General features: G+C 42.9%; 2 protein-coding genes across 2 annotated transcripts in view; one reads left to right on the forward strand and one right to left on the reverse strand.

Annotated features, from left to right (window-relative positions):
* The window catches only part of MCF2L2 (MCF.2 cell line derived transforming sequence-like 2), a gene marked incomplete at its 5' end in the record, with an annotated part of 216523 nt that overhangs the window by 160557 nt on the left and 36399 nt on the right, over positions 1 to 19567 (forward strand). Inside the window, 6 exons of the mRNA XM_083363877.1 lie at positions 2141 to 2233; positions 8350 to 8442; positions 10288 to 10413; positions 12278 to 12499; positions 15591 to 15683; positions 17315 to 17393. Of these exons, the coding sequence (XP_083220003.1) occupies positions 2141 to 2233; positions 8350 to 8442; positions 10288 to 10413; positions 12278 to 12499; positions 15591 to 15683; positions 17315 to 17393 (706 nt within the window). The remainder of the gene's footprint in view (positions 1 to 2140; positions 2234 to 8349; positions 8443 to 10287; positions 10414 to 12277; positions 12500 to 15590; positions 15684 to 17314; positions 17394 to 19567) is intronic.
* Positions 1 to 19567, reverse strand: part of ATP11B (ATPase phospholipid transporting 11B (putative)) — a 412741-nt gene that overhangs the window by 155622 nt on the left and 237552 nt on the right. The window lies entirely within an intron of this gene.

Consider the following 19567-nt stretch of genomic DNA (forward strand, 5'->3'; position numbering starts at 1 on the left):
AGCTTCTTGGATGAGAAGTAAAATGTTTTCAAAGGGGGAAAAAAACAACCAAGGAAATCCAGTTGCCTTTTGGGAAAGAGCCATCTTTGTTTTAGGCAGATGGTGACTCATTGGCCTGTGAAAATTGCTGCTTCTCTTGAAAGAGAGAAAGACAAAAGTTTTTAGGAATGCCTTTCTTGGCTCATTTGACTGGGCTGGCCTTTTAAGCCAGGTGTGATGTTCCAAGAAACAAGAAAATGTGTTGATGGGATGATCTGGAATAAGAAAATGTTCCATCTGCTGCTCAGCAAGGTCAGCCGAGCTTGGACTGAAACTTTATGTTTGTTTGTGTGTGTGTGTTTTGTATTTGTTTGTGAAACATTTCATGAAGGTTGCCTATGGTTTGAGAATAACACAATAACAGAGTTGGAAGGGACCTTGGAGGTCTTCTAGTCAAACACCCTGCTCAAGCAGGAGACCCTACACCAGGGGTCTTCAAACTTGGCCCTTTTATGACTTGTGGACTTCAACTCCCAGAATTCTGGGAGTTGAAGTCCACAAGTCATAAAAGGGCCAAGTTTGAAGACCCCTGCCCTACACCATTTCAGACAAATGTTTGCCCAATCTCTTCTTTAAAACCTCCAGTGTTGGAGCACCCACAACTTCTGGAGGCAGGTTTTTCCACTAATTAATTATTCTAACTGTCAGGAAATTTCTCCTTCGTTCTAGGTTGGTTCTCTCTTTGGTTAGTTTCCATCCGTTGCTTCTTGTCCTGCCCTCGGGTGCTTTGGAGAATAGGTTGATCCCCTCTTTTTTGTAGCAGCCCTTTAGATATTGGAAGACAGCTATCATGTTATCCCAAGTCCTTCTTTTCATTAAACCAGGGGTCCCTAACCCCCAGTCCGTGGACATGTCAGAAACTGGTCCGTGCAAACAAGTGAAGACCCATCTGCGGTATGCAGGTAGAACGTAAGGCCACGCCCCCTCTGATCCATGAAAACCTCTCTCCACGGAACCAGTCCCTGGTGCCCAAAAGGTTGGGGACCTCTGCATTAAACTAAATATAAAAGGTAAAGGTAAAGGTTCCCCCGCACATGCGTGCTAGTCATTTCCGACTCTAGGGGCCGGTGCTCATCTCCGTTTCAAAGCCGAAGAGCCAGCGCTTGTCCGAGGACGTCTCCGTGGTCATGTGGCCGGCATGACTAGACGCCAAAGGCGCATGGAGCGCTGTTACCTTCCCACCGTAGTGGTCCCTATTTTTCTACTTGCATTTTTATGTGCTTTCGAACTGCTAGGTTGGCAGAAGCTGGGACGAGTAGCAGGCGCTCACTCTGCTACGCGGCACTCGGGATTCGACCCGCCAAACTGCCGACCTTCTGATCGACAAGCTCAGCGTCTTAACCCACTGAGCCACCGCGTCCCTAAACTAAATATACCGGTACTCAATTCCTGGAACCGTTCTTCGTATGTTTTATCCTCCTAATCATCTTTGTTGCTCTTCTCCGCACTCTTTTTAGGGTCTCAAGATCTTTTTTATATTGTGGCTAACAAAACTGGATGCAATATTTCAAGTGTGGTCTTACCAGGGCATTATAAAGTAATATTAACACTTCATGTGATCTGCCCAGCTCATGACATTGTCTTCACTTCCAACAACATGTGGGACAACTAATATCGGTCCAGAGTAATGTGAATGGACAAAGACAGTCAAGTCAAGTCAAGTGGATATTGAAGTTGTGCTTTTGGGAGTTGAACCAACAAAGCGCCAGGCATAAGGGTTTCAGAGGATGTGGTGAAAATGCAGTTAAATCACTAGAGCAGGCAAGGGTAAACTCTTAGCTATTTTGGAGACTGGGGGAATTTCAGTGAAGCTCCAGATGTGTTACCTAAAAATATCATAGAAGTTGTGGAAAGAAATGCACATTCCTCAGATTATATTCTGTTTAGTTTTGGCTTCTTAAGGGCTTTATAAAGTCCTGGTTTAGCATGACTCGTAAGCCTAAACCTAGGCTTGCTTTTAAAATATGAAGTCTGCAATAGACGATATGCAAATTTACAAAAGAAGAGGTTTGTGCATTCTGGCAAATTTATTTGGGGAGAAATCTTCTCCTTTGGGTATGTTGATTTACATGGTTCAGCACTGACATCCTTTGTATTGCAGAAAGAAGATCTCCAAATCTATGAAAAATATTGCCAAAACAAGCCTAAGTCAGAAGCTCTTTGGAGGCAGTGTGGAGACAGCCTTTTTTTCCAGGTAGGCTCAATAAAGCAAACCAACTGAGAAACCATCATTCTCATGTCTTAGAAGTTTAAGTTTATTGAATTTATATACCGCCCTTTTCCTGTAGGACTCAGGGCGGTTTACAAGGTATTTAAAAATGTCAATACAATACAAAAGTTAAAAGCAATTAAAAATAATTAAATTTGATCCCTGAAAAATATAAAACCCCCAATTAAAAACACTCAGCCTGGGCTGGAAAGCTCAAAGAGCCAAGTCTTCAGGTCCCGGTGCAATGAACGAAGGTCGGGGGCAGTCCTAAGCTCCACGGGCAGCTGGTTCCAGAGGGCAGGTGCACCCACAGAGAAGGCCCTCCCCCTGGGTGTTATCCGCCGGCAGTCTTTTACCGGCAGCACCCTGAAAAGGCCCTCCCTGTGGGAGCGCACAGGACAAAGGGAACTTGATGCCGGCAGCAGGTGTTCCCTCAAATATCCCAGACCCAAGCCATTTAGGGCTTTATAGGTCATCACCAGCACCTTGAATCTCACCCAGAGGGCAACCGGAAGCCAATGCAGCTCGCGGAGTAGAGATGTTACATGGGAGTATCGGGAAACCCCCATCACAACTCGCGCGGCCGCATTCTGCACCAGCTGAAGCTTCCAAGTGGTCCTCAAGGGCAGCCCCATGTAGAGAGCATTGCAGTAGTCTAAACAGGAAGTCACAAGCACATGGGTGACTGTGCGTAGGGCATCTCGGTCCAGATAGGGTCGTAACTGGCGCACCAGGCGAACCTGGGCAAAAGCCCCTCTGGTCACGGCTCCTATGTGATCTTCAAAACTGAGAAGTGTGTTAGAAGATCCCACACCAGGCAACGGGTTGGGCTAAATCAGTGTTTCTCAATCCTGGACACTTTAAGGCAGGGGTCTTCAAACTTGGCCCTTTTATGCTGGCTGAGGAATTCTGGGAGTTGAAGTCCACAAGTCATAAAAGGGCCAGGTTTTATAGACCCCTACTTTAAGGCCTGTGGATTACAACTCTGGAGAATTCTGAGAATTGAAGTTCATGCATCTTAAAATAGCCAATCTTGATTAACAGTGGTGATTTCTGTGCTCCTTTTCAACGTTGTGGTTCTATGTGATGTGCTGAGTTAATATGCATGCCAGCTCAGCAAAACACCCAGCTGCTGGATTGATTGCAAGCATCACTACTTTCCTCTTAGTGAAGGTACTTCTGCACAAGTGCAGACCTCTTGTCTTTTAATCTTTATTTAAATTACTGGTTTGCTTAGATTTATTTATTATTTTTCCACTTTATTTCCAGTAGCTCAAGTAAGCTTGTTTGCTTGTTTGTGTGTTTGTGTGTGTGTGTGTATGAGGTTTCCCTAAAATTAGCCAATCCTCCATGGCTGAAGGAGTTGGAAAATCAGCACTTCTGCCATTGCCCCACTCCACTTGCTTCCTCACTATACAGACAGTTCTCAACTTACGACCATAACTCAGCCCAAAATTTCTGTTGCTAACCAAGACAGTTGTTAAGTGACTTTGGCCCCATTTTATGACCTTTCTTGTCACAATTGTGAAGTGAATGACTGCAGTTTTAAGTAACACGGTCATTCAGTAGCTTCCCCATTCCCTGTCAGAAGGCTGCCAAAGGGGATTCTGGGACCCTGGGACACGGCAACCATGATAAAGATGAGTCAGTTGCTAAGCATCTCAGTTTTGTTCACGTGACCACGGGGGATGCTGCAGTGGTCCTAAGTCACTTTTTCCAGTGCTGTTATAACTTTGAATGGTCACTAAACAAATGGCTGTAAGTCGAGGACTATGCCTGTATGGCCCTTCAGATCCATGGGACAGAACCACCACTATTCTTTCAGAATATCCTGTCACGATATGGGGTCTGAATCCCCGAATCATTTCTTTCTATTTGGAATTTGATGTGTCTCCTTAAAATAAACCAGGAATGTCCATCCCCTGAAAGTGCTGCTTCAAGATGCAAAATTCAAGTTATGCCAGGACAGACTTAGGTCTCCCTTGAGGAAGAAAATGACAAAACTCAAACAAGATTGTTACGATTTATGACAGGCTCCGTTGTGGTGATGGCCGGTTCTGCTACATCCATAACTACCTGTAAACAAGAAGGGTAGAGGCTGAATTGCAGGATTCAACCTTGGTTGGTCACTGGGAGCAGACACGTGCAGAAGCCCATCCTCACCAAATGTCTCTCTGCCAGAAAGTTCCACATATTCTGGTAGAGGGATGTTCCCTAAGAATGGGCTCCAGCACGAGTCCGGAAGCTCAGAAGGTTAAACCTCTGAGTGACCCAGATTGGATCCTGCAATGTTATCCTGGAATACCTATATTTGCCTTCATTCGTGAGAGATTGACTTGCTAATGACACCAAGACTGTACAATAGCTGTCTGAACTATCCTCTGGCAAGCACACTATACATGTCCGTGGCTGGAACAATGGAAGTTCTAGAAGAGGGGAACAAAGGCAGTTTGCATGTCAGCAAAATGAATGATCTTTGCAAGTTGGCATCCAAATCTCTTTGTAGGAAAGGAATGGCAATTGGACATTTACTGTGCTGAAAGAGGCAGATCACCCAGATGAACTTTTCCTTTTTGTAGCAAGTCAGTCTTAACTTCTGGTGACAAACCCCTGCAGTTGTCTTGGCAACCTTTTCTAACTTGGTTCGCTCCTCCCTTCTTCTTAGGGCTGACAGAAAACAACCAGCCCAAGGTCACCCAGCTGACTTTTTTTTTTTATTGAAAAGTTTTAAAATACAATTTTCCTTTAAAAAAACCCCCCTTCCCCCTCCCTCCTCCCCCCCTACCTCCCCCCCTCCCTCCCTCCTCCCCCCCTCCCTCCCCCCCTCCCCCCCTCCCCCCCCCGACTTCCCAGAGCTGAATACAAGGTATATATAAAAAAGAAAAAAAGAAAGGCAAACATAAGCAACCATGTACTAACAACTATAAATTCTAAAATCCATCACTCTCTAGCTATATAGGATAAAACAAACCTTAGCAATATTAAATATATATAAAAAACTAAAATAACAAAAAAACACTTTCTAGCTTATATAGAATAAAACAAACCTTAATAATATTAAATATACATTAAAAACAAGAAAAAAAAACCCCAAAATAGGAAGAGAGAAAAAAAAAACAAAAAAAAGGGAAAAAAGAATTATTCAAATACTATATAATACTTCTCAACCCTATACTTGTCCTAAATAGACTCCATCCATTTTATCCATTCCATGATATAACGTTCTTGCAACCAAATCAGAAAACTTTAAAGTCCACTCTTCTGTAATCGGCCGTTCCTCTTCCAGTACCACATCTATAATTATTCCAAACAATAAAAAAGATTGCAAACAAAACTTTAACCTCCATTTGGAATAATCCCAAAAAAAAAACTCACCCTTTCCACAAAACCACCACATATAGAAAATATATTGCATCTACACCCAAATCTTTTCCCACCTCCCATACTTGACTATGAATACGTCGTAGAAATTCCATAGACTTCTGCAAATCCTGCTATTTTCTCTTCTTAGATCGTTTTGCAGCAGCACGCGTCACCCTCTGTTCTATAGAATCATCCGACGAAGTTGTATCTTGATCTCCTCCAACACCGTTGTCTTCTATCTGACCACCTTCGACCTCTTGATGCACTCCTTCTCCAGATCCCTTTTCAGCTTCCAGACGTGTTAATGGCGTTGCATTTAAAACATTATTATAGAAATCACGCGCTTGCATCACAGTAACCAAACGGTACCTTTTACCTTCGTGCGTCACCATCAACCCAACTGGGATCTCCCATCAAAACCTTATATCTCGTTGCTTGAGCTCTTGCACAAGAAATGTAAAATCCTTCCTTCTCCTTAAAATCTTTGGAGGAATTTCTTTTAAGACCAAAACTTCTTGATTAGCAATCACAACTTTAGTATCATAAGCAGCTCGTATAACTTCATCTCTAGTTTCCCTCTTTGCAAAATATACCACCACATCTCTAGGCAACTTTCTCTGTCTATCAATCCATGAATTCACACGAAACACTTTATCCATGCCTCCTTTTATTTCAGATGCTGGCTGTTTCAATACTACTTCGAAAGCCTCAGAAACCAGCTGCTTTAGATCTTCCTTGGTATTCTCCTTTAAGCCTCTAACTCTAATGGCAAACTGCATCTGGTAATATTGAGCAAGACTCAGTTCCTTTTCCACTTTTTCTTCATTCTCCAATACTTTTGCTTCTAATATAGCATTCTTTTGAGTCAAATCTTCTAGCTTTTCCTCCAATTCTTCCACACAACGAGCCACTTTACACACTGAAGACAAGATGTCTACCTTCATCACTCTGAATTTCTGTTCCATCCTCTCCTCCATTCTCTCCTCCAATTTCTCCTCCATCTGTACAAATCTATCATTAATTGATTCCAAAATTACCTGGGTGTGTTTTTCAAGAGCACTTGTAAGTCCTTTGATGTCAATACATCAGGAGGATGCAGCGCCTGCAGTAATGATTGTTGCACAGGAGAAGTTCCAGCACTCCGAAGAGTTTTAGGGGGTGGTTTAGCCGCCATCTTTTACCAAATATGATGCACTTTCACTTCAGATTTATAATCCAAAAAAGTCCATCAAGCTGGAGAGTAAAATATAATAATCCTCTTCACCTTTTCCTCTTGTATCGCTCTGCCTGCTCCTTTAATCCATAGTCATTCCTTCAGGCAGGGGTGGTCGCAGACGCCTGGCTCTGCTCCAAGAATCAGGAGCAGAGGCGCCGGCCAGCTGGGAGCAGCCCAGGCTACGGGGGAGTTCAATCCTTCAGCCGCCCAAGCCATAAGCTCAGGCGGCCCTGGAGAACTCTACCCCTACCTGGGAGCTCGCCCCCTCCTCTTCTCCCGAGGAGGGGGCTTCAAATTCGCCCGAACAGCTGATCGGCGCTGTTTCGGGCGAAAAAACAACAGCTGAGCCGCGGGCAGCCCGGGAAGGCTGTCTCCGTCGCCGCGGAGCCACCGGAAGTCCCAGCTGACTTTGAATCTAAGTTAGAATTAGAACTAAAGTTCTCCTGGTTCTAATATGATTACCAAACTGACTCTCATATTACACACACATATATATATATTAATTCTTTGTTAGCAATTTAAAATTTACACAAATATGAGCTGTCACCGGTGTGACTACTGCCTGTCGATGGCCTTCAGGTTAGGCTGACACAGGAAATATATATATATATATATTAGGACGCTGAGTTTGTCGATCAGAAGGTCAGCAGTTTGGCAAGTCGAATCCCGAGTGCCGCGTAGCAGAGTGAGCGCCTGTTACTCGTCCCAGCTCCTGCCAACCTAGCAGTTCGAAAGCACATAAAAATGCAAGTAGAAAAATAGGGACCACTACGGTGGGAAGGTAACAGCGCTCCATGCGCCTTTGGCGTCTAGTCATGCCAGCCACATGACCACGGAGACGTCCTCGGACAAGCGCTGGCTCTTCGGCTTTGAAACGGAGATGAGCACCGGCCCCTAGAGTCGGAAACGACTAGCACGCATGTGCGGGGGAACCTTTACCTTTATATTGTACCAGTGTGCTATTTGTCTATGGAGATTCTTAGTCATCTAGTCACGGTTGTCCCAAAGGTGCTTTTTCAAAAGACAACTGGACTTTTTCTTGAAGACATCTCGCTTCTCATACAAGAAGCATCTTCAGTTCTGACTGAATGCTGGAGAATGGAAGGATTTATATCCTTTGCAGTCATCTGGTTGTTAGCACCTGGAAGGTGGGTCACTAGCTCTCTAATTCCCCAGCATTCAGTCAGAACTGAGAATGCTTCTTGGATGAGAAGCGAAACATCTTCAAGAAGAAAAACAAAGAAACTCCAGTTGCTTTTTTGAAGAAGCCCCCTTGGGCCAGTGTGCTATTTGTTTCCTAATATTGTCTAATCTCCCTAGGATATGCAAAAATGCTCTCCTGTAAGACAGAATCATCTTTTTTTATAATCGACCATAGGAATATCCCAAGACATTGGGCTTATAAAAGCAAAAAAAAAAAAAGATTATTAGCTTTTAAAAAAGTAAATGTGTAATTTATTTCTTAGTGTACCCAGTTAGATCAGTAGCATTTCATTCTCTCTTTTCCTTATGTTTTTGGCAGGAGTGTCAGAGGAAATTAGATCATAAGCTTTCTCTGGATGCTTATCTTTTAAAACCAGTCCAGAGGATTACCAAATATCAATTGCTTCTGAAGGTAAGACTCCTCAGAACGGTTTATCTGCTCATAAAAGCACCATATTTTTTGCAGTATTTGATTGCGCAAAAGGGGGAGTAATTATTCAGTCCATTCTAAAAGTGTGTTGATGCTGAATGAGGGGAACAAAACAGTTTTAAAATGAATGAAACGGAATAACAAGAGTTGGAAGGGGCCTTGTAAGTCTTCTTGTAAGTCTTCTAATCCAACCCTCTTCTCTATACCATTCAGACAAATGGTTGTCCAATCTCTTCTTAAAAACCTCCAATGATGGAGCACCCACAAGTTCTGAAAGCAAATCATTTCAGTAGTTAATTGTTCTCTCTGCCAGGAAATTTCTCCTCAGTAATATAAAATAAAATGAATCCAACATTTGAGGAGCTGCCACAAAGAAGAGGAGATGAACTTAGTCTCCAAAGCACCAGAAGGCAAGACAAGAAACAATGGATAATAATAATAATAATAATAATAATAATAATAATAATAATAATAATAATAATAATAATAATAATAATAATAATAATAGTAGTAGTAGTAGTAGTAATAATCCATTGTTTCTTGTCTTGCCTTCTGGTGCTTTGGAGACTAAGTTCATCTCCTCTTCTTTGTGGCAGCTCCTCAAATGTTGGATTCATTTTATTTTATATTACTGAATGGATTTGGAAATTATCAGGCCCAAGGAACCAAGAACAACATGGGGAATTGCTTTGGAGTAGTTTCTTTATTGTTGCTTGCAAAAGCATACAGGAATAAAGAAACAGAAATAAACAAATACAGATACATAGCTTTTACCAGAGTGAAGCACTTATATTCATAATCACTAGATATACCCTGCAGAGACCTGGCGTCAGGCACAGAAGATCAAATCCACACATAAAGGTCAAATTAAACTGATGTATTGCTACTCATGTTTATGCACAGGAATATTCTCAGCTAATGGTTAGCACTTGCTAATTCCTTGGGGAAGGGATGGATTTGGATCTTTTGTGGCAGCGCAAGAATTCTAAACTGATGATGCATTTAACTCTGCCACCCAGCTTGGCCTACTCTTCTCCTTCTCCTATTTAAAGGACAATAGGCAGTGTTTGAGATTATATGGATGTTGTGAAAGCTAGGAGGGGTTGCAAGGGTAGAAAAATATGCAGAGATATAGTGAATACCATTAGAGTTAACAAAGTTTAATTGTATTTTCTTTTTTATCTAAAATTTAGTTTATTCCTTCTGGGATCTGTGCTCTGCACAATTTTTGTGTGTATGTGTGTGCATGCAAGTACGCCTTTGAGTCAGTGTTGACTCCTGGTGACTGACTGACAAATCTCCGCCATTTTCTTGGCAACATTTTTAGAAGTGGTTTGCCACTGCTTCCTTCCTACGGCTGAAAAAAAGTGACTGGCCCAGGTTTACCCAGCTGGCTTTGTACCTAATATGGGACTAGAACTGTACAGTAGCTTGCCCTGCCAATGGAGTGTGGTTTTTTCTCTTGATAGTCTCTTGATTAAGATATTTTTTTTGACTTGCTTGTTTGTCTGGTATTAATCCCTGGGTGTAGGCTGCTGAAGAGGATGTGTTTCTTTTGGTTTCCTCCTTAACTTTTTTAATGCCTCTTTTGAATGGTGTGTAAATCTGCTTTATCTCTATGTGTGTATTGATGGCTGATTTGTCTGAATGCATGAATTCCAGAAATCCCGTAACGTTTTTGGATTTGGCTTGGTCTAGGACAGTGGATATCAACCTGTCATCCATGGATCCCTGGGGTGGGGGTGGGGGGGTGTCACAATATCATCACAGGGGGTCCGTGAAGAAAAGTTGTGATTTAAATCTTAAGTCTTGCTTTTTTACAACCAGGAAATGTTAAAATGCAGCAAGAATTCCGAAGGCACTGCTGAACTTGAAGAAGCTCTGGCAACAGTTCTTGATATCATCAAGTCGGCAAACGATTCCATGCACCAAATAGCAATTACAGGCTATGAGGTAGGCCTTGCCGAAATTTTTTTAAAAATAGCAGCGTTTCTCAACCTTAGCAACTTTAAGATGTGTGGATTCCAACTCCCAGAATTCCAAATGCTGGCTGGGTAAAACTTGGGAACTTTGATGTTATATATGTTGACGGCAGCAAGACTATGCTATGCACAAAAATGGAAGGACACTTTAAGCCCCAGAATGGATGAATGGTTGCAAAAGCTGATGGAGTTAGCAGACATGGCTAAATTGACTGCTTAGATTTAAAAAAAAAAGCAAGTACTCTTGTTTCTACTTGGAAACCACTTCTGGAATTTGTGCTTGAGATGGAAAAAAAAAAGAAATTTTGATTTTGGGTTTTACTGATTAGATAGATCTGTTGTTATAGAAATGGCTAGTTTATAGGTAAAGGTAAAGGTTCCCCCGCACATGCGTGCTAGTCGTTTCCGACTCTAGGGGCCGGTGCTCATCTCCGTTTCAAAGCCGAAGAGCCAGCACTTGTCCGAGGACGTCTCTGTGGTCATGTGGCCGGCATGACTGGACGCCAAAGGTGCACGGAACGCTGTTACCTTCCCACCGGAGTGGTCCCTATTTTTCTACTTGCATTTTTACGTGCGTTCGAACTGCTAGGTTGGCAGAAGCTGGGACGGGTAACAGGCGCTCACTCTGTTATGCGGCACTCGGGATTCGACCTGCCAAACTGCCGACCTTCTGATCGACAAACTCAGCGTCCTAACCCACTGAGCCACCGCGTCCCTCAGCTAGTTTATACATTTAGATAAAAGTAAAAAATTGAGGCTTGATGTTACTTCTTATTCTACTGCACCAGAAGGAGTCGGAAGTCAGTGCCTTTTTTTTCTCCCTTCTTCTCTACACTTTTCCTTTTTCCTCCCCTACTTTTCCTATTATTTGCTTTTGTATTTTTATATCTTATATTAGAAACTAATTGAAAAAAAGAGGCTTCTCTTTTTCTGAAATATCTTATTCTTGCTTTTAAAATGCAAACTGTCCGGAGTCGTTCAAAGCTGGAGTCTCCAAAATAAATAAATAAAAATCTATAGGGACAAGACTTCTTCTTTTTGCTAGCAGTGGAGTACAAGTAATCCTTGACTTACAACCACTTCTTAGTGGTTGTAATGGTGCCAAGCTACTTATAACCCAGTTCTGAAGTTTTGATGGCCTCTCTTCAAGCCCTGTGACCTCATTTTGGGTGCTTGGCAACTGCCCGGCGTTTATGGCTGTTTGCAGCGTCCTGAAATCACATGACCCCAGTTTACAAATTTTTTTCACCGAAAAGTTGCCCCACAGTGAACAGTGGGTTTGCTTAACAACTACAGCAAACAAAAGGAGCAGTGGGCTAATGCCTCCTTAAGTAACACCAGCTGCCTGCAATTAGTGCAGGTTCGCATCCCACCAGGCTCAAGGTTGACTCAGCCTTCCATCCTTCCCAGGTAGGTAAAATGAGGACCCAGATTGTTGGGGGCAATTAAGCTGACTTTGTAATAATGCCGCTTGGGGGGGGTATGAAAGCCCTAATAAGCAGGCATATACATAGAATGAAGGCTACTGCTAAGCTTGTAAGCCGCCCTGAGTCTTCGGAGAAGGGCGGGATATAAATGGAATTAAATTAAATTAAATTAAATCAGGTTGGTCATGTGATGGGCCGCTTTATGATTGTCATGACTTACAACCGTAATTGGCAGGCTACATTACGGTTGTAAGACCAGGACTTCTTGCATGACTTATCCATCTGGAAATCGAGTATGAAATTGTATTGAGACTAAGATAGTTCAGGCGTGGATGTAGCGAAAGTCTAGAATTAAATCCTTGTTTTATGTGTGTATTTCTCCTGTCCTGTTTTTCTCTTTCTCTCTAGGGAGATGTGGCTGAGCTGGGTAAATTGCTCCTACAGGGCTCCTTCAACATCTGGACGGATCACAAAAAGGGACACAACAAAGTGAAAGATTTGGCCAGGTTCAAGCCAATGCAGAGGCATCTCTTCTTATATGCAAAAATCCTGCTTTTTTGCAAGAAACGGGAAGAGAACACAGATGGTCACGAGAAGTCTCCTTCCTACAGCTTTAAAAATTCCTTGAAGGTAACCCATTTCTTACAGTGGAAGGGAGAGAAGTTTGAAATTAAAGGACGGAGGAATATCAAGCCCTTACCCCAGAATTTCAGAAGTGTTCATTTGTCAACGGTAGACAAGGATAGATCTTTTCAAGCAGGTTCAAAGGAAACATGACAATGGTAAATTCAACTATTGCCCTTGTGCAGGGCTAGGCAACCTTGACTCTTTTATGACTCGTGGACTTCAACTCCCAGAATAAAAGAGCCAAGGTTGCCTACCCCTGCCCTTGTGGAACAATTTCTGTGTCGAGGAAAAAGCTTTATACCAAACGTAAAAACAAGTTTTTCCGAACACTATAAAAAACAAGCTAGGAAAAAAAATGCAGTGATACAGGATGCAGATTATATGGCTTGAAACAAAATTGCAGATGGATTCAAAACTTAAAACACTAAAAGAGAAAAATAAATTGAGCGTGAATACCTTAGAAACGCAAGCTGAAAATAGTAGAACAGCGTTTATTACAGACAAAGACCAATTTATGCAGACACAGCGTAGATTGGCAAGAGTATAGGTGAAAAAGGTCTTGGAACAGCAATCTGAATATGAGTCAGAAATGTGATGCCATTTCAAAAAAAAAAGCAAATTTAAATTTAGGCTTCATCAACACAACGTAGTTTCCAAATGTTGGGAAGTCATGATTCCATTTAATTGATTTCCCCCCTTCCGAATTGTGTCCATTGCTAGCACCACACTTTAAGATGGATTCAGACAAACAGAAAGAGCTTCATAGAATGGCAATGAAGATGGTTAGGGAACTACAAAGTAAGATCTGTGAAGAAACATTCAAGGAATTAGGAAGGATGAGAGAAGGTGGGGTTAGATATAACACAACTCTGGTCAAGATTAGACAGCTGCAAGATTACACTTCAAATAGAAATCAAAATAAACATATTACTCTTCACTTTTCATCTTTTTTTTAAGGTGAGATCATCCTTAACACTCTTCCAGGCTCCCATCGCATTCTAGTTTTAACCTATTTGACTTTATTGCATTTATATTGCTACCAAACATTTTTTTAACCTTCCACGAGTCTCCTCTCACAGAAACTTCGTAGGTTTTGTGGTTTGCGATTTATATCATCACGCGTTTTGAACTCTAGATGTACAGAACAAGAGAATGTCTGCATAAGGCAGGGATCTTCAAAGGTGCCCCTTTTATGACTTGTGGACTTCAACTCCCAGAATTCCTCTGCCTGGCTGAGGAATTCTGGGAGTTGAAGTCCACAAGTCATAAAAGGGCCATGTTTGAAGACCCCTGGCATAAGGATTCCATGGCATACACTGTAATGAAGTGGAAATCAAAGCAATCCACACTGATTGTCATCTTCTTAAATTTTAATGAATTCAACATTTTGTTCAGTCGTTATTCACGTCCCACTCTTTACGATCCCGTCCTACACTGTCTCCCGGAGTTTGCCCAAATTCCTGTTCATGGCATCGATGACACTATCTAACCATCTCACCCGCTGCCATCCCCTTCTCCTTTTGCCTTCCATCAGTCCCAGCAACAGGCCTTTTTCCAGTGAGGCCTCTCTTCTCATTTGGTGGCCAAAGTGAGCTTCAGCTTCCGTGCCTGTCCTTCCAAAGAACAAGATTGATGGACTTGATCTCCTTGCAGTCCAAGGGACTCTCGATTTGAAAGCAGGATTCAACATTCTTCTCTTTTGTTGTATCCTCTTAACATGAGCAAGGTTGAACCTCTGCTTGGCAGGCGCCTGGAAATTTAGCATCTTTGTGAATTTTGTAGTCGTGCTTCTGTATTACCTGTGGCATACAGGAGTGAGTGTAGTTAACAAGGAACATTCCCTGTGCCTTCTCTCTGCTATACTTGTATCTCACACCCCCCCACACACACACACACCCCAGGGCTGAATGCTAACGCAACTTTTAACTCTAGACCAAGTTAAAATATCACTCTGCCTTGCTGCCACACCATAAATCCTCATTGTTGTAACGTCAGATACCGTTGCTATAACTTAGGAACTGTGTCCTTCATGGAAGACAGCTTCTGAAGTGGGGCCTGGTGCAAAATCCCCACTAAAGACGTTTTCTTGTCTCGTTAGTACTCTTAAATAACCTTGCACTTATTTAGGAGAAATCAAACTGCATGAACATTCCATCCATCCATTGAACCTGGCAATGAGCCTTGGTGGAGCAGTGGGCTAATGCCTCCTTAAGTAACACCAGCTGCCTGCAATTAGTGCAGGTTCGCATCCCACCAGGCTCCAGGTTGACTCAGCCTTCCATCCTTCTGAGGTAGGTAAAATGAGGACCCAGATTGTTGGGGGCAATTAAGCTGACTTTGTAATAATGCCGCTTGGGGGTGTGTGAAAGCCCTAATAAGCAGGCATATACATAGAATGAAGGCTACTGCTAAGCTTGTAAGCCGCCCTGAGTCTTCGGAGAAGGGCGGGATATAAATGGAATTTAAAAAAAATTAAAAAAAATAAAAAATGACAGGACAAAGGTTGTGGGCCACTTATAGGCTGGAAACAGATTTCCATCTGAGTGGACTTGATTTCATCCTACAACTGAAGGTCTTCCTGTTTTCTGCATGGTTGTTGTTTACTTTTTATTAGATTTTTATCCTCCCCTCTCCAATATTACTTTATAAGTAACCCAAGGCGGTGAACATACATAATGTCCTTCCATTTTCTCCATATCAGTACCCCTGTGAGGAGGGTTGGGTTGAAAGAGAGGGACTGGTCCAAAGTCACTATGTCGGTTTTCATGCATAAGGCGGGACTAGAACTCACACTCTCCTGGTGATTGGTCCAGAGTCACTGTGGGCCTTCTGGTGATTGGCCCAAAGCCACCCATCTGGCTTTCCTGCCTAAGGCAAGACTAGAACTCACAGTCTCCCAGTGATTTGCTCAAAGTCACCCAACTGGCTTTCATGCCTAAGGTGGGACTAGAACTCACAATCTCCTGGTTTCTAGGCCAGCATCTTAACCCCTATAGCAAACTGGCTCATGTGCTTTTCAGGTAAACTAAAGAGAGCAAAATGTCTTGCAATGACCAATGATCATGTCCTGTATTCAAACTTCTCTTTCAAACAGATGAGCACTGTTGGTATTACTGAAAATGTCAAAGGTGATAATAAGAAATTTGAGATCTGGTACAATGGCAGAGAAGAGGTCTATATTATTCAGGTATTGCAGTTATAGTTTTTTTTCTCCCCCTGCTAATGTATTATTCATATTCTTGATTATTCAGAATTACAGGAGAAAATAAACCTTGGGGCCACAGCGAGACTAAAAAAGGAAACAAGACTTTGCTTCCTCCCTTTCTAAGATTAATATTTGTTTCCTAGCCAGCAAGTCCTGGTTCACAGATTGTTGCAACGACTAATTCATTGAACAGCTTTTACAAGTTACTCTGCAGTAAATGTCCCTACAAGCAGAAAATGGAAAGAGTGCTTAGATTTCCAGAACTAAGGAGAAATTTCCTGGCAGTCAGAACAATCAATCAGTGGGACAACCTGTCTTCAGAAATTGTGGGTGCTCCGTCACTGGAGGTTTTTAATAAGAGATTGGACAACCATTTGTTTGAAATGGTATAGGTTCTCCTGCTTGAGCAAGGCAAGCCTGGCTCAGGAATTCTGGGAGTTAAAGTCCACGAGTCATAAAAGAGCCAAGGTTGCCTACCCATGGTCTAGAACAGGGGTCAGCAACCTCAAACAGTGAAAGAGCCACTCGAAACCAGTTCCCTCACAAAAGGAAAAGCTGGGAGCCGCAAAAAATATGTGCACATGCGTGTACATGCGCACATGCGCAGAACAGGGTTTGACTGAAGAGTAGAGCCAAGGCGAGATATGCACCTACCCTGCATATTTGAATTGATTGGTTGAACTTTTTTAGTCCCACTTTTTTTTTTTTGGACTGCACATGGCAGAGGACCAGGAGCCGCAGGAGACGGCTGAAAGAGCCGCATGCGGCTCCGGAGCCGCGGGTTGCAGACCTGTGGTCTAGAAGATCTTCAAGTCTTCAAGACCTTCCAACTCTGCTGTTCTGTAGATGAAGATATTTAGATCTCCAAAGGGATAAAAATGGCCAAATACATAGGAAGGGAAGGAATGGCAGACATATTAGATGCAAAACTGTTTAGTTGAACCCTTGCCTGAATTTCTTGCAATTGCTAAGTATGAGGATGGAGGTTTGTTCTCCGAGCTTGTGGGTTGGTTTCCGAATATTTTGTTACCAGACCAAGTAACACCTTCAGCGGAATTTAGGGAATGTCATTGTTGGTGTTCTTCTGCTTATAAAGACTTCATGTGGTCAGTAGGTCTTGTGATGGGAGGTTCATGTCAGGTAAGGTCTTTTGATGGTTCTAGCCATGGGTCTTGTGAGGGGACAGTGGGTCACAACAGGTGAGGGTCTTGTGATGGGTCTTGTGATGGCTCAGAGGCGAGTCACATCAGATGAAGATCTTGTGATGGGTCTTGTGAGGGGTCAGGTGTTGGTCACATCGGATGAGAGTGTTGTGATGGGGAGATCATGTCAAGTGAGGATCATTGGGAGGTGAAATGCTGGTTTGGGGGATGTGTGTTTGGGTTGGTTGAAGGTCAGTTGAGAGCCCTTATAAGCAGAAGAACACTGACATCCCTTAAACTCCGCTGAAAATGTTAGCCTGGTAAAAAAAATATTCGGAAACCAACCCTCAAGCTCAGAGAACGAAGCCCCACCCTCATCTTACACCCGAGCTACAGATGTTCACCACCACCGCATTGCTAAGTATCCTGTTGCAACTGTAATTGTAATTGCAATTGTACCCTGTTTTTCAGGCAGCATCTATGGAACTGAAGAACACATGGGTGTCAGAGATCAGGAAAGTCCTAACAGGACAACTGGAAGCTTGCAGAGGTAGGATTGTAGCTGGGAGACACACCAACATTGCACATTCTTTCCCTCTCTGAAAGCTTGTAGAAACACGTTCCAAACAAACGTCACTGGAGTGCATCGAGGTACCTCAAGAGAACCACTAAGTATGCCTAAAATGTATGTAAGTCAGCTGTGTTCTCAATCATCCCTTTGAACCCACAGAAGGCGCACAGAGGGATCAGCCCCTCTCTCCTTATATGAGAAAGATACAGAAGGCAAATGACCCCCTGCACTCTTCCTCTGAGGCAGTAAGAATTCATGATGCTGCCGAGTGGACTTTTCCCTCCCCCTGTAAATATTTCTATTCTGTGGAGTACAAGACACTGATCTGTCCCCCGTGTTTCCTTCTCTCCTTTCTTTTGAGACCAGGCAGCCTTTGGGACCTATGTTTAGCCAAGATGCAGCTGCTCAGATATTCTGCATTGCTGCTGACTGTTATCTTGATCCTGTACCAGCTGTGGCAAAGTGGGAGGAGGTTCCTCTGTGCCCTTCCCTCCTACATTCGTCCCCGAGGAATAAATGCTAAGGCAACCTTAGAAGTCACAGGCAAGGGTTCCTTATGGTGAAGACACCCCTCCCTGTGGGATCCTTGGCACGCCCTGAGCTTGGTTGTTTTCTTTCAGACATTTCACTACCAAACTAGATAACAGTATCAGTGCTAAAGGGAGTGGTGTCTGCTCTCTTTTTATATACTAGTGGCTTGCCCAACACACCTGCCCACTAGAAATCAACACCCAGATTAGCAGAGATTAACATCAAGATTAACCCTAAACTAACAATCAAGAAGTAAACAATATCCCAGTTAAGGAACTACCAACGCAGACAAACAAGCTAACAGGAAACAACAGCCTAATCAAGGAACTATCAAGACGACTCCCATCAACACTGACAGGGCAAGTTACTGTACAGCAGGGTTCTTCAAACTTGGCCCTTTTACGACTTGTGGACTTCAACTCCCAGAATTCCTCAGCCAGGTGCCTGGCTGAGGAATTCTGGGAGTTGAAGTCCACAAGTCATAAAAGGGCCAAGTTTGAAGACCCCTGCTGTACAGTACATAAAAAGAACAAACACCGTTCCCTTCTAGCACTGAGGATGCTGTCTTTCCTCTCCCTGTTAAGTGGTACCCATCTATCTACTTGCGGTTTGCCCACTTTCAAATTGCTGGATCTGCTATGGAGCGAGTGATGGCAGCTGACGCCATCACGTGGCAGCACTGAGTCTCAAACCCGAGCCCGCTGATGGTCCTAACTACGGTCCTAACTATGTGAGCTACTAGGCTCCCGCAGAAACACTGCTGTATTTCCATCAAATCCAGTGCACATAAATCTACCTTATCTAGTCAATTTCCAGGATATAGTACAATTCCTAATAATACAATCTCAGCTTGTTTTTCCAGATATACTGGCTGCTAACCCTACAAGGTAGAGCAGGCTAAGTAGCCAATGCCATGTAGAACAGAACAACTATTGTAACAGTTATGAAAACAAGAATTGCAAATCTGAGTGTGTTTCTCCACTCCCTCCCTTTAGTTTGGGTGAACGAGAAGGGGCTTGTCTGAGACTGTTGTCAAGTTAGTTTCTTAGAAGAGTTTCAAGCCCTTCTTGTTGATTATTGCCTTGACAATGGCTCCTCCCCTCCTCATTCAAGGCCACTCCCGCTAGCCTCCGCATCAGCCAAAGTCAAGCATAAAATGTTCATGTCTGAATATTGATAGACGTTGTAAGCAAAGCAATCCTATTTCTCCATCATTGCGTGATCCTGCCCGCTGACACTTTTAATAGCAACCTGAGTTTTTTTTTAGGAAACTGGGGTCAAACTATGCATTATGTTAGACAGCAAACAATAACATTTCTGTTCCTTTTCTCATTGGGAACCAGACCCCAGGTCCACCAACTGTTTCCTATGTTAATTTAGAGTACTTTTTTTTTTTAACCCATGGCAGAATTAGCTCTCGTGTTCGGTGGAAAGTCTTTCAGGCTTTTAAGATTCTGTTATAAAGTAGAATTCCTGTAAATCTTACGGTGCCTTTTTCATGACTATCAACCTCAATGGACTGACATATGGCACTACATCAATTACTAAATTTTCCTAGGAATTGTTTGCTTTAGTGCAGGGGTAGGCAACCTTGGCTCTTTTATGACTTGTGGACTTCGACT

This window comes from Vipera ursinii, assembly GCF_947247035.1.
Source record: "Vipera ursinii genome assembly, chromosome: 5".
Classification (NCBI taxonomy): domain Eukaryota; kingdom Metazoa; phylum Chordata; class Lepidosauria; order Squamata; family Viperidae; genus Vipera; species Vipera ursinii.